The sequence below is a fragment of the Trachypithecus francoisi genome, unplaced genomic scaffold, assembly GCF_009764315.1.
Source record: "Trachypithecus francoisi isolate TF-2019V2 unplaced genomic scaffold, Tfra_2.0 Lachesis_group17, whole genome shotgun sequence".
Classification (NCBI taxonomy): Eukaryota; Metazoa; Chordata; class Mammalia; order Primates; family Cercopithecidae; genus Trachypithecus; species Trachypithecus francoisi.
In genome coordinates this window covers 76,934,009-76,949,881 of record NW_022681462.1, presented here as the reverse complement: position 1 = coordinate 76,949,881, position 15,873 = coordinate 76,934,009, and the positions used below count along the sequence as shown (strand labels likewise).

The window sequence follows — 15,873 nt, the reverse complement described above, 5'->3', positions numbered from 1 at the left end:
GGGTGAACTCCCTGGGGGATGTGCACATGTATACCTGCAAGGTCGGTGCAGCCTGACCAGCAGGTCCAGAGAGGACTCCAGCCTCTGCGGTTTCCAAGGACACTGTACTAGGAGTTCAGAGTTCTGGGCTTTAGAACCTCTGTGTGTCTCAACAGGTCACATTTTCAGTGTCCCCATGTGTAACAAGGGGTAATGATATGCATCCCACAGCCTTCTTGTGAGGTCCATAGACCGTATGAAAACACGGGCCATAGCCCTGGGTCTGGATCACCATGAGCTACCTTCCTCCCTCCCTCCTTGTCAGTTGGCCCTACCTATCATACAATCCCAGAGTAATCTGTGTGAATAGTTTCCCTTGTAGTTGTGCAGTGCACAGCCTGTGCACTTGTTTGTGGAAGGCTGGTTCCCAGGGACTCCTGCCTTCCTCAGTTCCTATCCTATTCCCTTCTTTTCCTATTTCTGTTTTTTGTTTGTTTGTTTGTTTGTTTGTTTGTTTTGACTGTCTCCAGGCTGGAGTGCAGTGTAGCAATCTCAGCTCACCGTAACATCCACCTCCCAAGTTCAAGCGATTCTCCTGCCTCAGCCTCCCGAGTAGCTGGGACTACAGGTGTGTGCCACCACACCCAGCTAATTTTTGTATTTTTAGTAGAGACGGGGTTTCACTACCTCTCTCCTGCCTTTGTCTTTGGACCTCAGTGACTGCCTTAAGCAAATCAGGTCCTTGGTGTTCTTGCCTACACTTTCTAATGCCTCCCACCCCACATTGACTAAGCACCAGGTCCCCCTACCTCTGGGAGAAGTGATGGGCTCAGGAGTGGCTTTGCAGGCCAGTCTGTTTTCTGCTTTCCTGAGTCCAGACTGTCAATGCAGCTGTTGGCAAAAGCAGCCTGTGTTAAAAACAAGAACTAGGAACTGGGCTGCTGGTGCCTAGGGCCGTGCTGACCTCAGCACCCTGAGGAGACCAGGACAGTTGGGGGAAGGGCGTCAGACACCCTCAGTTATCTGTGGTACCCCAAACGAGGAAAGTTTCCAGGGTGCAGAGTCCCACCCCTTTCTTTCTCACAACTGGCCTTAGAACACATGGTTCCAGTTTAAACTGACACACATAGACCCTCCCCTACCCATACCTCCATTTACACACACACCCACACTTACACATGCACACACACTCATCACACATATCCCGCACATATACACAACTCCCGTCTTCCCAACAGCACCCCTCCAACACACACACACACACACACACACACACACAAATGTGTGCATAGAACCAAAGTTGCTTTCTCATGGCTTCTTGCCTGGGGCTCCAAGAGCTCTGGGTTTGGCCACAGAGCAAACTGGGTGCTTCCCGTCTTACTCCAGCCAGCCCAGGCCAGGACCAGACACCGTTGCTCCCTGGGATAGTCCTGCCAACTATGTCCTGCACGAGGGTGTCTAGAGCCTGAAATTCAGCCCACCTTCTGCTCACTGAGCCTCATACCTGGCGCAGGGCTGTGTCTCAGCAGATAAAAAGGGGCATGGTTATCAAGTCAGCACAAAGACCCCGACTGGCCACATTAGACTGCCTGTTCTGCAAAGTGAGCTGCTTCTAAGGGCTCCAAGACCTCAGGCTTCACAGGAAGGAGCATTCGGGCCCCAGGCTGGACTAGGGTGGCAAAGGGTCATCCTTGCTGAGGGTGTGGACCCTCTACTGGGCCTGGGGCGCGGTGTGTCTTGTAGGAAGAAGGGTGGGGTGCCCGGGAAGCTGATTCTAGGAGGTCCTGGGCCAGCACTTGTCTCTGGATGCAGATGCGTTGGGGTGGGCAGGGGAGGCAGGCAGGGAGGTGGTTCCTGGAAGTGGCAGGATGTGCCCCGGCCCTGGCTCATTACTGGGAAGAAGTGAGGATGCAGGAGGAGTGGGAGGGCTCCAGAAGGCTGAGTGTCTTCAGCTTAGGAACCACATTTCCTGGCTGCTTCCCAGCTAGAAATCCCCACAGGCACCGCCTTAGGAAAGCAGGGCAGGGCTTTGTGCTCACATCACAGACTGCACAGCTTGAACCTCCTCCCCACAGGCCCCTTCCCGCACAGGTGAGCTCAGTAGGGCCAGAGCAGCTTGAAAATTTGCCCAGATCACACACCTAGATTGGGAACTCTGGTCTCCCTATTCCTGGTCCAGTGGCTTCTCAGCACATTATCATCACCTGCCTGGGAAGAGCGCAGCAGGTAGGAATGAGGGCAAACCTCTCATCTCCAAGTTTCCTCTAGGGGTCTTTAGGGCTCAGACCTTGGCAGATCTGGGCTTATCCTTGCAGCCTCACATTCCTAGCCCATCCAGGGCACCCTCATTGGAGCAGAGCGTGCTCTTAAAGGCCTCCGGGTCTTCCCAGACTACGTGCTGGTGCAGGCACACCTGTGTGGGCACTCCCGTGCCTGGGCAGAGCAGCCTGACGCCCTTCAAACGGCCTTGCCGACCATCTGCTCGGGCCGCTCTTTGCTGTTACTTCTGGGAAACATCTAATGTGGCATTTCTTCCCCATTGTCAGCCAAACTCTTCCCATATTTTGGAAATTGATGCCTTGTTATTCCTCTTTTGCTCAAATGTCTTTAAATCTTGACAGAGATTTTTGGGGGGAAGGATGGGGTTTTTGTATGTACCCACCACAAGTACGTGCCTGGTTTGAGGGCCCGGCCTCTGAGCTTCAGGCTCACATGGCTGTGAGCTATTATAGAAAGAGAACGTGGGCTGCAAGTCAAGGAGCTGGGTTCCAGACCTGAGTTTGCCACCACCTGGCTATGTGAGCTTGGGCAAGCCCCTTAATCTCTTTGTGTCCAGATTCCCTGTCCGTCCTGTAAGATGTGTATGCCCTACTTACCTCCTGGAATACAGAGAATTACGAAGAGCAAATGAGGTCATTTGGCTGGAAACCCAAAGAAGTGTGCTGCCCTGTGAGGGCCCCAGCACTGCATGTCAGACCACGAAGGAAGCCAGCGGGTGATGAAGGGGTGGCTTTCTTTACTGCATTTGTCTGATCGATTTCCTCCTGCCTGGCATTACTTCAAAGTGCTTTCTTTCCAGTCCTCTGGAGCCTCGGGTTGGAGGAGACCACAGATCCCTGCAGGCTGCCCAGTCTCCAGCCCCAGAGCTGGCTGACTAGACCTCTTAGAGCCAGCAGACTTGTGCTATGAAGTCCAGGAAGGGCAGCTTCTCTGCTCTGTCTCTCAGCGCTTGAATCTCCCCCGACTCACTAATCCATATTTCATGAACCCTTGGGCTGCCGCAGGTGCTCAAGAGCTACTGTTGTGGGGCTCAGAGCCATTGCTGGGATCAGAGAGGGGAAGGGGGCCTGTCACGGGCCATGGCGCTCACCACAGCTGCTGAGGCAGAGTCTCTGCTGTCAGATCATGTCACCACGGCTCTACCACAGAGCCCTGATTCAGCTCTACCACAGACCCCTCATTCAGTCATTTGTTATCCCCATTTTGCAGCTGAGAAAACTGAGGTTCAGATTTGCCAAATAAATGAGAAAGCTAATCCTCCACAGTACTCTTTTTCTTACTGGGTCCAGTCCATACCTTTGAGATACCACCATTCCTAGATCTTCTCCTAAGTCCAGGCCAAGTGAACAACTAAATATCCACCCTACAGGTGACACAGTCTCAGGGTTAGCCAGGAGCAGGGAGGTTGAGCTTCAGAGGAACCCATGGAGTCATTCATTGCTTGATGGTCATGGTCTTCACCGCCGCACCTGGCTGGAAGCTTCTGGCATTACTGAGTCTGTAATTGGATAGCAGCTTGCCAGAGCAAGTAGGAGGCCTCTGCTTATAAAAATCATAGAAAGAGTTCCCAGAAGCCCTTGGCCTGTCCTCAGGCAGAGGCAGACTTCACACAGGCATGCCCGAGGACTATAAGACAGCAGTCTGCAGCTTCTTTCTCTTGCTGTGCCTGCAAAGGGTTCCTTGTATCTAATCTCCATCCTTCCTACTGTACTCCCCACCCTCACACCTCTGGTCTCAGATGCAGAGAATTGGAGACCGAGAAAGGAAGCTCAGAGGTTGTCCAGCTCAATCCCCTGATTTGACAGGCAAAGAGACAGAGGGCTAGAGAGGGGAGACTGCTTACGCAAGGACACACAGTAAGTTAGTGGCTAAGCAGAAACGAGAGGTGGGCTCACCCAGGCCAGTGCTCCTCTGGTGTCCCCTGCAGAGCACATCCCATCTCATAGAAACTAGGGCTTAGAAGGAGTGCTTTATAAAAAACAGCAGGGCAGTAAGAACAGCCAAGGTCACAGCTCGGCAGTTTCACCTGCATCCTCTGATTTGTTTAGATCCTCACAATAACCCTACGACTGAGTCACTGATTCCTCGAGCATAAAACTGAGGCCCAGAGATTACTCATTTACTGTCTCCCAGATGCAAAACGTGGAACAGGGCTCCCATTTCAGTTCCGTTCAGCAGATACTGATAGTGCACCTGCTGTGTGCCACACACCATGCTGGGTGCAGGGGAAGCCCAGAAGGGTGAGGTGCTGCCCTTGCCCTGCCCAGCTCCCGGTGCAGTGAGGATGATTTCAGTGAGCTGAAGAGCAGAACAGGAGCATGCATGATGCTACAAGACCACCAAGGGCAGGGACAGGGGTGAGCAGGGGTCTGTCCTGTTCTGGCAGCATGGACATGTTGCTGCCCCTCAACCTTTGCAGACACAGCCTTCTCTTACATCGCTGGTGTCACCAGGGATTGCAGCAAAGTTGCAGGGACAGAGCCTCTTCTCTTCTCTGCAGCTTCTCTGGTGCCTTTGTTTACCCCAGCCTAGTGCAGGCATGACTACAGTGCAAGAGTTGAATTTGGAGTTCAGGTCTTGGCTCTGACCCCCAGCATTGCATGGCCTTGGGCCTGTCTCTCACCCTCTATAAACCTCCATTACCTTGTCAGCATAGGACTCAACACTGGCTGCCCTGGCTGCCTTAGCCTTTTCTGAGCCATTGAGCCAATGTGTTGGGGCTGAGATTTGCTGGACAGGTGAGATGGAGCTGCAGCTCGGTCTTAGCCCTCCCAGCAGCCCCTCCTTCGGCCTGCACTGCCACAGCTGGAATCCAGATTGGGGAATAAGGAGCAGCAGAAGGCCAGAGGCCTGGCAGGGAGTTGTGGAGGGGCCCTGCTGCCCTCCTGCTGTGAGCTGTTTGCAGAGGTGGGGGTTGGGGCAGGGGGCTCAGGCTGCCCTGATTTTCTTAGCCCTCTTGCCCCTCCCCACCCACAGCTCTGAGGGACTGCCTTTGGGAGGTGACAGTAGCCTTGCCATGGGCTGTGCTGAAGGGAAGATAAAAATAGCCTGGAGCCATCCCTGGGGAGGGGAGGAGGGACAGAGGAATGTAGGAAAGAGGGGAATAGTGCAGTGCAGGCTGCAGGCTTCACCTGGAGTGGGGATGCTAAGGGCTCCCAGGCTCCAGTGAGGAGCTGGCTGGGCCCTCGTGCCAGGGAGGGAAGGAGAGAGGGAGGCAGGGAGCGACCAGGTGCGGAATGGCAGGATGGCTGACAGCAGGGTCATCTGGCCTCACCACTCGCCAGCTGTTTGACTCTCTCCTCTCTGAACATCAGTTTCCTCCCCTGGAAGTGAGAACGATACTCCTTGCGCTGCCTGCCTCAGAGCGTGTCATGAGGGTGAAATGAGATAATGACATGAACATCTTGCTGTCCGCAGCAAGCACTGAACTTGGAGTTCGAGAGCTAGGGGTCGTGTCTCACGGGTGGTATTGGCTGAGTCACTTAACCTCAGAGAGTTTGTGTGAACATCTCCCAGGGAGGGTTGATGGTGCCCCTGCCTACTGGGCAGAGCAGCCTCTGAAGCAGTTTCCTGGGCCTTGTCTCTGAGCCGAGACAGGGCACCTGTCTTCGAAAGAGAAGGCAAAATCTAGTTCACACCAAGCCCTCAATGATGCACCAAGCAGGGACTGTCCTCGGGGTGGTCCCTGGAGATACTGGGCCAGCTCTGCCCCTTCCTGAGCCTCAGTTTCCCTATCTGTAAATCAGGGAGTTGGACCATTGATTGCTAAGCTCCTCGTAGCCTCGTCTACCCCCACAGGAGCAGGGGAAGAAGACTTGTGTGTTAGTTGAGATGTATATTAATTGAGCAGCTGACAGATCTTGGAGAAAATCACATGGGAACAGGAATGCTTAGAAGCACTTCATTTACCAAAGACAGAGGAGTTGAACATGGAGTAGTGCCGGCATCCGGGTAACCAAAGGAGGGTTTGACCTTCCTTTGTTGGAATTCTCTTACAGACCCCAGAAAAACATGACAGGGGTCCTCCAGGAAGCTTTAGGGCAGCAAGTTTTCCCCATCATGTTGATCCCATCCCCCTACCCCCTGTGGCAGTGCCTCCACATGTCCTAAATATGTACCCCACTGGGGTGTTCACTAGATGACACAGGGTGGGGGAAAGACTTTTTAAACCTAGCTCTGTTGGCTCCATTCATTCTCATCCCCCACCCCATAGAAGCCTGCTACTTAGTCTGAAATGATAGCCTTTGAAAACCAACTCAGTGCAGTGGTTCATAGCACTGACTCCAGGGCCGCCTTCCTGGACTTGAGTCCCCAGCCCATTGCTTACCAGCTGGGTGACCTTAGACAAGTTCCTTTATCCGTTTGTATCTCTGGTTACTCCTCAGAGAAGTGGGGCTGATATCAGCATCTAATGACCCTGTATAGAGTCGTCCTGAGGATTAAAGGAATTAATGATTATAAAGTACTTAGGTCAGTGCTGAACACCTTTTGAATGCTATTGTTATTTTTATGGACCAGTGGTATTCAAAGCGTGGCCCTTGGACCAACAGCATCAGAATCTCCTGGGGGCTTGTTAGAAATGCTCTGCGCCAGACCTACTGAATCAGAAACTTTGGGGATGGGGTCCAACCATCTGGGTTTTAAGAAGCCCTATGGGGGATTCTGATGCAGGCTGAGTTAGGACCCCTGTTACAGACAGTCAGAGCTTCTTAAGTCTGACTCACTCACAAGGCAGTTGCCTGATGGTCTTGCCTGGTCTCTAGCCTCCCTCTGTAAGGCAGGACAGGCTTTGTCCTAATGATTTGGTTTCTCATTGGATGGTGACAATGAGCTTTGGGTCCCCAGTGTGTGTCGCCTTGGAACCCTTGTGCTGTGGGGAGCCAAGGTGGTTGATCACTTTAGTGCCCAAGAAAGGGCTCCTACCTCGGTGCCAGAGGTATGCCATGGGGGAGTAGCAGGAGGAGAGGCTGAGAACCCTGCTCAGACTCAGAATGGGAAAGCCTGACACCTCCATCCTCAGGCCACTGCTGCTGCTCATGGGCTGTGTGCCCTTGGACAAATCACCTGACTTCTCTGAGCCCACTTCCTTATCTCTTTTCTTCCTATTTTATGTGAGAGGAGCCTGAGACACAGAGGTAAGACCTACTGGGGCTCTGGGTGTCAGGGAATGGACAGACTGTTGGTCCACCCTCCTGCTTCAGCTGCTACTGAATCCACAGCTACTGCGGATTGAGCAGAACAACTTCTTTGGGGCTCCTGGAACCAGTCTGACCTCAAGCAGCTTAGTGCTAGATAACCAAGGTGCAGGTGGCCAGAGTTCCAGTCACATCCTAAGGAAGAAACCCCTTGTGGTTTCAAGAGTTGGGAATTTTGTGCTGCAGCTGATTACAAAGGACAGAGCCTGAGTGAGAAAAAGATATTTTTATGACAGAATTGCAGATTTCTTCCAGACCAGTGATTGGCATGGTCTGAACCATCATCAATATCTACTTTTTACTGTTTCATTGTTTCCAGACCTTAGAAAGAATTTCTGAGTCTCTGTGTCCAGACTTTCTTTTCCAGCAGGCTGCTAAATACAGCAAGCATGGATAAGGGAGCTGGATAGTGGCTGTGTCTTATGGAAATAATGAGGTTAATAAGAGTTACTAGGCCAGGCACAGTAGCTGGCTGGGAGCGGCGGCTCACACCTGTAATCCCAGCACTTTGGGAGGCCAAGACAGGTGGGAATTCAAGACTCAGCCTGGCTAACATGATTAAACCCATCTCTACTAAAAATATAAACATTAGATGGGCATGGTGGCGCATTCCTGTAATCCCAGCTACTCAGGAGGCTGAGGCAGAAAAACAGCTTGAACCCGCGAGGCAGAGGTTGCAGTGAGCAGAGACGGTGCCACTGCACTCCAGCCTGGGTGACAGAGTGAGACTCCGTCTCAAAAAAAAAAAAGTGACTAGCATTTACTGAGCACCTACTAAGTGCTGGATTCTAAGAGTATTTAACCTTTATAGTTCTATTAATTAGGTATTTATATTATTTTAGGATTTAATAGTATTTTTAGATGAAGAAATTCTATGAGACATTGGGTAATTTGCTGGAGTCCAAACAGTTAAAATGTGGAGGGGCCAGGATTTAAACTTAGATCTGACTCCCAAGACTGTGTTATTTCTACCACACCCGACTGCTTCTCCAAACCCCTACCCTATACCCCAAAGTCCCCAGCCCCTGATTGTCCCTCTGCCGGCAGGGTATGACTTTGCAGCTGTCCTTGAGTGGTTTGCCGAGCGGGTTGACCGCATCATTCTGCTCTTCGATGCCCACAAACTGGACATCTCTGATGAGTTCTCAGAAGTCATCAAAGCCCTCAAGAACCATGAGGACAAGATGCGGGTGGTGCTGAACAAAGCTGACCAGATCGAGACGCAGCAGCTGATGCGGGTGTACGGGGCTCTCATGTGGTCCTTGGGGAAGATCGTGAACACCCCAGAGGTGATCCGGGTCTACATCGGCTCCTTCTGGTCCCACCCCCTCCTCATCCCTGACAACCGGAAGCTCTTTGAGGCTGAGGAACAGGACCTATTCAGGGACATCCAGAGTCTGCCCCGAAATGCTGCCCTGCGCAAGCTCAATGACCTCATCAAAAGGGCCAGGCTGGCCAAGGTGAGGCAGCCCCCTGGGCGGTGGTCAACTTGGGCAGGGGCCGAGCGTTCAGGGTCAGCTGCAGGAGTTGAGGGTTGCTGCCTTCAGCAGCTGGGCTGGAGAGTGTCCTGCAGCCACTGCATCATATGTGTGACACCAAGGGGCAGGACAGTGCGGGAGCCATGGTTACAAGCTGTGAGGTCAGATGGCCAGATTGGAACTGACTCCATTGTTTACTGTCTGTGGGATTCCCAGACTTGGCAAGGCCTTTAGTCTCTCTGTGCCTCTGTCTGCATCTGTAAAATGAAGGGGTTGTTGGAGGATAAAGTGAAATAAAGAGTCTCAAAGCCCTCATCATAATGTCTGGCACCTTCAAAGAGGCTCAGCAAATGTCAGCTCTTGGTATTGTCTTTGGCAGCAGCAACATGACCACCTCACCCTGCCTTGACTGTAGCTCCCCACAGCCTCACCTTGCCCGAGTAACATGGAAAAACAGCCCAGCCCTGCAAGCAACGTGGAGGCATGAGGGTAGAGGTAGAAAGTATTTCAGAAGTAAGAGCAGGAGGAGGCAGGAGGGATGCAGGGGAAGAAATGGTGTGAGAGCCATCCTAGAAGGAAGGGACCATCCAGGGTCTTGACGTGAAAGCTTCTCTCTGGTCCTGTTTGTCAGGTCCACGCCTACATCATCAGCTCTCTGAAGAAGGAGATGCCCTCAGTGTTCGGGAAGGACAACAAGAAGAAGGAGCTGGTGAACAACCTGGCCGAAATCTATGGCCGGATCGAGCGGGAGCACCAGATCTCACCTGGGGACTTCCCCAACCTGAAGAGGATGCAGGTAGCGAGGGTCGGGGGCTCTAAGACAAGGGACAGTGTCCTGAGAGCTGGCTGAGCAGTCTGAGTATGGAGGAGGCCACTCTTGGAGCCCCCCAAGGAGAACCCAGCCCAGAATCTGTAGGCAAGGTGGTGGCCCTGGATCTTCTCTCCCTGCTGGACTGTCACTGGCCCAACAGGGGCCATGTCTGGGCCTGGGGAGAAACACAGAGCCCACTGCCCCAGTGATGCAGGTGTGTTACGTGATGTTGGGGGGCTGACACCTCCAATTAATGACCTTCTCTAGTCACGGCCACCACAGGCTTGACATCCCCACCATCTGTGGTGCAGGGGGATGGGTCACCTGACCAAGGTTCTCCAGGCTCTTAAAGTGCTTGAGTTTACATTCGAGGTCCCCCTTATGAGCAACTTGGGACACAAGCTTCAGGGAGGCAGAAGTGCACACGGGAGCTCGTCATCTTTGGGTCACATTGCAGGTGCCTGTCTTGGGCCAGTGGCCATCACACGTGGTTTCTTACGGTTTTCCCCAAAGCACTCCTCAGAGGGAGGCATTTTGCATCTACCTTTTTACAGAAGAAACTGAGGTCTCAGCATTTTCTGAGTGTAGCATTCACATCGGCCACAAGAAGAAAAGCTGGGAGCTGTGTCCAAAGGTCCAAGCAGGAAACCACACCACCACATTGACTGGATCCTCTGTGAGCCTCCATCTCCTCATCTGTAAACTGAAGCTACAAAATCATACCTTATACAGGTGTTGTGAGCATCAGTGAGATAATATTTGCAAAGCCCTTAGCACAAAGCCAGACAGACTATATGCCCTTAATACACAGTAGCAATCATTAGGTGGGCAGAGGGAGGTGGGTGCTGAGCACAAAGCACTTACCCTCTGTACAATGTTTGCAACTTCTGGGAAGTTTGTACAATGTTTGCAAAGTGCTGGGATTACAGGCATGAGCCACCGTGCCCGGCCTACAAACTTTTTGACTTTTGTAGTAACAATTAGCTTGAAACATACGTTACATACACAAATATTTTCTTTATATCCTTCTTCTATAAGTTTTTTCTATTTAAAAAAAATTTTTTTTACTTTTTTATTTTTGCGTATGCTAAAGACTAAGACAAACACCCACGCTAGCCTAGGCCTACACAGGGTCAACATCATCAGTTTCGCTGTGTTGGCCTCCACATCTTGTCCCACTGGAAGGTCTTCAGAGACAGTAACACACATGGAGCTGTCATCTCTATAATAACAATACCTTCTTCTGGAATTCTTCCTGAAGGGCCTGCCTGGGGTTGTTTTACTGTTACCATTTTTTTAAATAAGTAGAAAGAATACACTCTAAAATAACAGTACAAAGTACAGTATAGTAAATATTTACATAAATTGGTAACATAGTCGTTATCATTATCCGGTATTATGTACTCTATGTAAATGTGTGTGCTAGATTTTTATACCACTGGCAGCGTGGTGGGTTTGTTTACACCAGCATCACCACAAACACATAATGTGTTGTGTTATGTCCAGTGGCTACAATGTCACTAGGCAACAGGAATTTCCCAGCTCCCTTATTATCTTCTGGGACCCTCGTCGTATCTGTGGTCCTTCATGGGCTGAAACATCGTAATGCAGCGCGTGACTGTATTTTGAAAACTATCTTCAGGTGACTCCGATGAGCATCCTGATTAAGCACCATAATTTGGGGATGACCTTTGGCTTCTGTTATGATTTGGTTTTAGTAGCCTGTGTCCTGTTTTGTTTTTGTTTTTGTTTTCACTAAGTGGGGATAGAATGTGATTTTCCTACCTCAGAAGGGCGCTGGGGGAGTGACCAAGGTAATATAGTGCAGGCGTTTGCAGTGATTTTCAAGTACAGTGTAACCCTTATTAAAGTAGAGGCCCACATGACCCAGTCTCAGAGGTACAGCATTCAAGAGACAGATTCAATAGCCAAAACTGACTTAAAGAGAAATATAATGATTTCCTCTCTGGAATGACATTAAAGGGGATTGAAATAAATAGATCATGCCAATACTTGTTAAATTTCCCTTTCTTCCCCAGACCCTACAACTCTTCTGCTCCCTCCTGAAAAATCCCATCATCAGCCCAGTGGGCCTTTATTCCCCTCCTCTCTCATACCTTCAATTACCATGTGATGTCCAGCAGCTGAGCCTCTAGGTTACACGTCTTTCATTGTAGAAAGGGATCGGCTGTGAACATTCTGGTGTTCATAGGAGGCACGTGACAAGTAGAGGGCTCTCCTTTCATTGTATCCTATCTTCATCTTCTCTCCTTCTCTTTCCAGGACCAGCTGCAGGCCCAGGACTTTAGCAAGTTCCAGCCGCTGAAGACCAAGCTGCTGGAGGTAGTGGATGACATGCTGGCCCACGACATTGCCCAGCTCATGGTGCTAGTGCGACAGGAGGAGTCACAGCGGCCCATCCAGATGGTGAAGGGTGGAGCGTTCGAGGGCACCCTGCATGGCCCCTTTGGGCATGGCTATGGGGAGGGGGCTGGAGAAGGTATCGATGATGCTGAGTGGGTGGTGGCCAGGGACAAGCCCATGTACGACGAGATATTCTACACCCTGTCGCCGGTGGATGGCAAGATCACAGGCGCTAATGCCAAGAAGGAGATGGTGCGCTCCAAGCTGCCCAACAGTGTGCTGGGAAAGATCTGGAAGCTGGCCGACATTGACAAGGATGGCATGCTGGATGATGAGGAGTTTGCACTGGCCAACCACCTCATCAAAGTCAAGCTGGAGGGGCACGAGCTGCCCAACGAGCTGCCTGCCCACCTCCTGCCCCCATCCAAGAGGAAAGTTGCCGAGTGATGGGGGTGGGGGGACATTCAGATGGGCAGGTGTTAGAGGAGGAGATGGGAGCAGTGACTACACACACACACACACACACACACACATACACACACACGAACACATATGCACACACACATGCGCAGATCTTGAGATAGATCTGTAGGTGAGAGAGATCAGATGCCCACGTTTGCAGCTGATACTTGTTTGGGCACACCTCCAAGTTCTCAAGATTAGTAGAAGGACAAGAGCACTCCCAGGACCCAGAGTCTAAGCCTGAGTCTTCATCCCTCTTCCCCCCTCATTGGCCACTCCCCAGGGATGAGACCTGAGGCAATTCACTTGCCCGCACAGATGGCCCACCCACCTCCAGATTCCCCAGTGCCTCCACATGTGGGCTCTGAGCAGATGGAAAAGACTTTTCCTTTAGTAGACAATTCACATCTTTTTCTGTGCTTCCCATACCTGCTTTGGCTTCCTAATAAGAAATCCATTCAGGAGCTAGGAGATCTGAGGGCATGGGGGCAGCTGCAGGGAGGAGAGGTGAAAGAGGAAGCGTCTTCTAGAGACATTGGCCCAGGAGCTCTGTTCTTTCCTAATCTAAGCCTCTGTCTTCTTTGGCAAACCTTGCTTTGAACTCTGCCAGTATTTCATTTTAAAGAATCCCAGAGTGGGAGAGAAAAGAGAAAAAAATTGATAGAAAGAGTGAGGAAACTGTCCTGTAGTCTCCTGGAAACCAGTCAAGGTGGTTTTAGTCCATAGATTTTGTTAGATTTTCTTTCCACCTGGCCTGTGATGTTTAGATGTTCATACTTGACTCACATTTACCCAGCCCCTCCTGCGTGCCAGGAGCTATGTTAGGCACTTTATGTACATTATTCTATGTGGCCCTCACTGATGTCCCAGGTAAGTATGCATTAGCCTTCCCATTTTGCAGATGAAGAGGCTGAGTAGCCTCAGAAGGGTTTAGGCGACCTTCTGAAACTTACAGAAGTCACATGTGATGGAGAGAGGATTTAAAGCCAGGGCCTCAGACCCTCACACGCTTCTCTGTGCTATGATGTGTGCAGGATCCCAGCATTGATACCCAGTAACAAACTATGGAGAACAACAAAGCATGCAGGGCCCCGGCGGCCTCCCAGGACAGACTGGCAAGGGAGGAGGGCTGGCCAGCACTTGGTGGGCTATCAGTCTGGCCATCTGTCGTGTCACAGAAGCAAACCGTGCCTTCTGGCTCTGCGCCCCATATTCCCAGCATCACAGACATCCAACAGCACCAGCAGGAGAGTGGGCTGGCCTGCTGGATGCTGTTTGTGCCTGTCCCTGCTCTGCCTCCCACCCAGTTGCCTGAATCATCCCAGCTCAGATGCAGCCACTGTCTCTTGTCAAGTGGGACCTCATGCTCATTCTCAAAAGGCTAACTTGAGAGGTCTGGGGCCTTGTTCCCTAGAGGGTGGCCAGGGACTCTGCGGTGTCCTTGGCAAATCCCCACTGTACTCAATGCCCTACATCCTCCTCTAGGGTCTCTCCCCTGGCTTGCTTCATGGCCACTGAACCAGTCGCTTTGTATGCTATGTTCCTACTGTGATGGAAAACTAAATGAGTATAACTTATTTTATATCCATATTCAGATTATATAGAGAATATTCTATGTATCTATGATGTGCTTACTACTGCAGTGCATTTGTCATTAGTCTTCATGTTAATACAGTACATTTATTCTTTGGTACCTGCCTGGCCACAGAGCATCATTCAGTGGAGGCTGAGGGAGAGGGACTGGGTTCTTACTTGGGGTTCCTGGTGGAATCTTGGGCTGGAAAGGGCTCACTGGTGCCACCCAATGGCCAGCATCTACAACCAGCTTCCCAGTGGGCTGGAGTTTCTCTAGGCCCAGTGACCAACCCAGGCGAAGCTGGTGGAGCCACAGCTCCCTGACCCTCTGGAGTGAAGATGTTCCCCTAGCCCCTGGGCTTCCTTCTGCAAGCACACATTTCTCTTTCACATGAAATGAAGGACAGACAAAGGCCAAGCCAAAGAGGTCTCTCCTGCTCTGGAGAAAACCCTTGAGTGCCAAGTGCAGGTTAGGGACCATTTCTCAGCTCCACACCTTTCTTTGAGCTGAAGGAGAAATGGGAAGGAAATAGCAGAGGTAGGTGAAGTTTCCATCTTTTTATTTTATAGGAAAGGGAGATGTCTGTTATCCCCTTTCTTCACCGCCACTTGGACACACGTGTCATTTTCCTGCCCTTCTCCATACACTGCCTCTCTTCCCTCTCTTCTTGAAGTCTCCACCCAGGAGAGATCTGCAAGGTGTGGGAATTCCATGTTTGCACAACTCCCATCTCCCTGGAAAGAGGAACTGATGTTTCAGGGGACAGATGTGGGTCACTTTCCCGGGCAGTGCCCTCTGGCCTTGCTGCCTTGGCTTCCGGACCCCTTTCAGGTTTCAGGGGCCTGGGAGATCTCATGCCTCAGCCCAGGAAACATTTAATAGGAAAGCAGAGACATGCCATGTCAGCCCCGCAGACAGGAATTTCTAGAGCACTTGTGCTGTTGTTCCTCGCCCCCACCTTACTCAGTCTGGGCCATGGAATCCATCCAATAAACACAGCAACACCCTATGCTACTGACCAAGCAAAGCCTGCCCCTGGTACCAGAGAGCTAAATCATGACCGAAGTGTGACACGAATGTAACCAAAACGTGGGTTAGTTGCTGAATGTACGCAAAGTTCCATGGACAAGAGTGAGGTCTGATACCAATAAAGTGAATGTATTCTGAAGCTAGCTTGGAGGAGGGGCACACAACGTCCTGCCTTTCAATGTGCGGCTTCCCCTTTGGGGCAGAAAGCAGACACTTTTATAAGGTAAGGGAGCAAGTGAGCAAGGGTCTGCCTGATAGCATGGTGCCTTATCAACTGGACAGCTGAGTCGGGCCTTCCTGGGCAAAAATAAATTGTAAAAGTGGCCAAGTAGACATACTTTAGACATACCCTCCTGGCGAATGAAAGTCCTGAGGTAGCCCCTGGAGGGCGGGAATTCCAAGGTAACCCCTGGAGGTGAAAGCTCGAGGAGGGCACGCTTTCGTCTACAAATTGGCAGTCAATTCTGGAGGACTATTTTGGAGCAGAGAGATGAACTTGCCCTGTAGGGAATATCTAATGAAGGGGAGATGAAAGGTTATATTTGCATTTCCCTTTTTTTCAGACAGAGTCTCACTCTGTCGCACAGGCTGGAGTGCAGTGGTACGATCTCGGCTCACTGCCACCTCTACCCCCCAGGTTCACACCATTCTGCCTCACCCTCTCAAGTAGCTGGGACTACGGGTACCCACCACCATGCC

The 15,873-nt window shown here is 51.2% G+C and overlaps 1 protein-coding gene across 1 annotated transcript in view; it reads left to right on the top strand.

Moving 5' to 3' along the window:
- EHD3 (EH domain containing 3) overlaps nt 1–15,309 on the top strand; it is a 34,434-nt gene extending 19,125 nt beyond the window's left edge. The window contains exons 4-6 of the mRNA XM_033176131.1: nt 8,502–8,914; nt 9,564–9,728; nt 12,027–15,309. Coding sequence (XP_033032022.1) covers nt 8,502–8,914; nt 9,564–9,728; nt 12,027–12,554 — 1,106 coding nt within the window. The 3' untranslated portion in view covers nt 12,555–15,309. The remainder of the gene's footprint in view (nt 1–8,501; nt 8,915–9,563; nt 9,729–12,026) is intronic.
- Nucleotides 15,310–15,873: the final 564 nt, after the last annotated feature.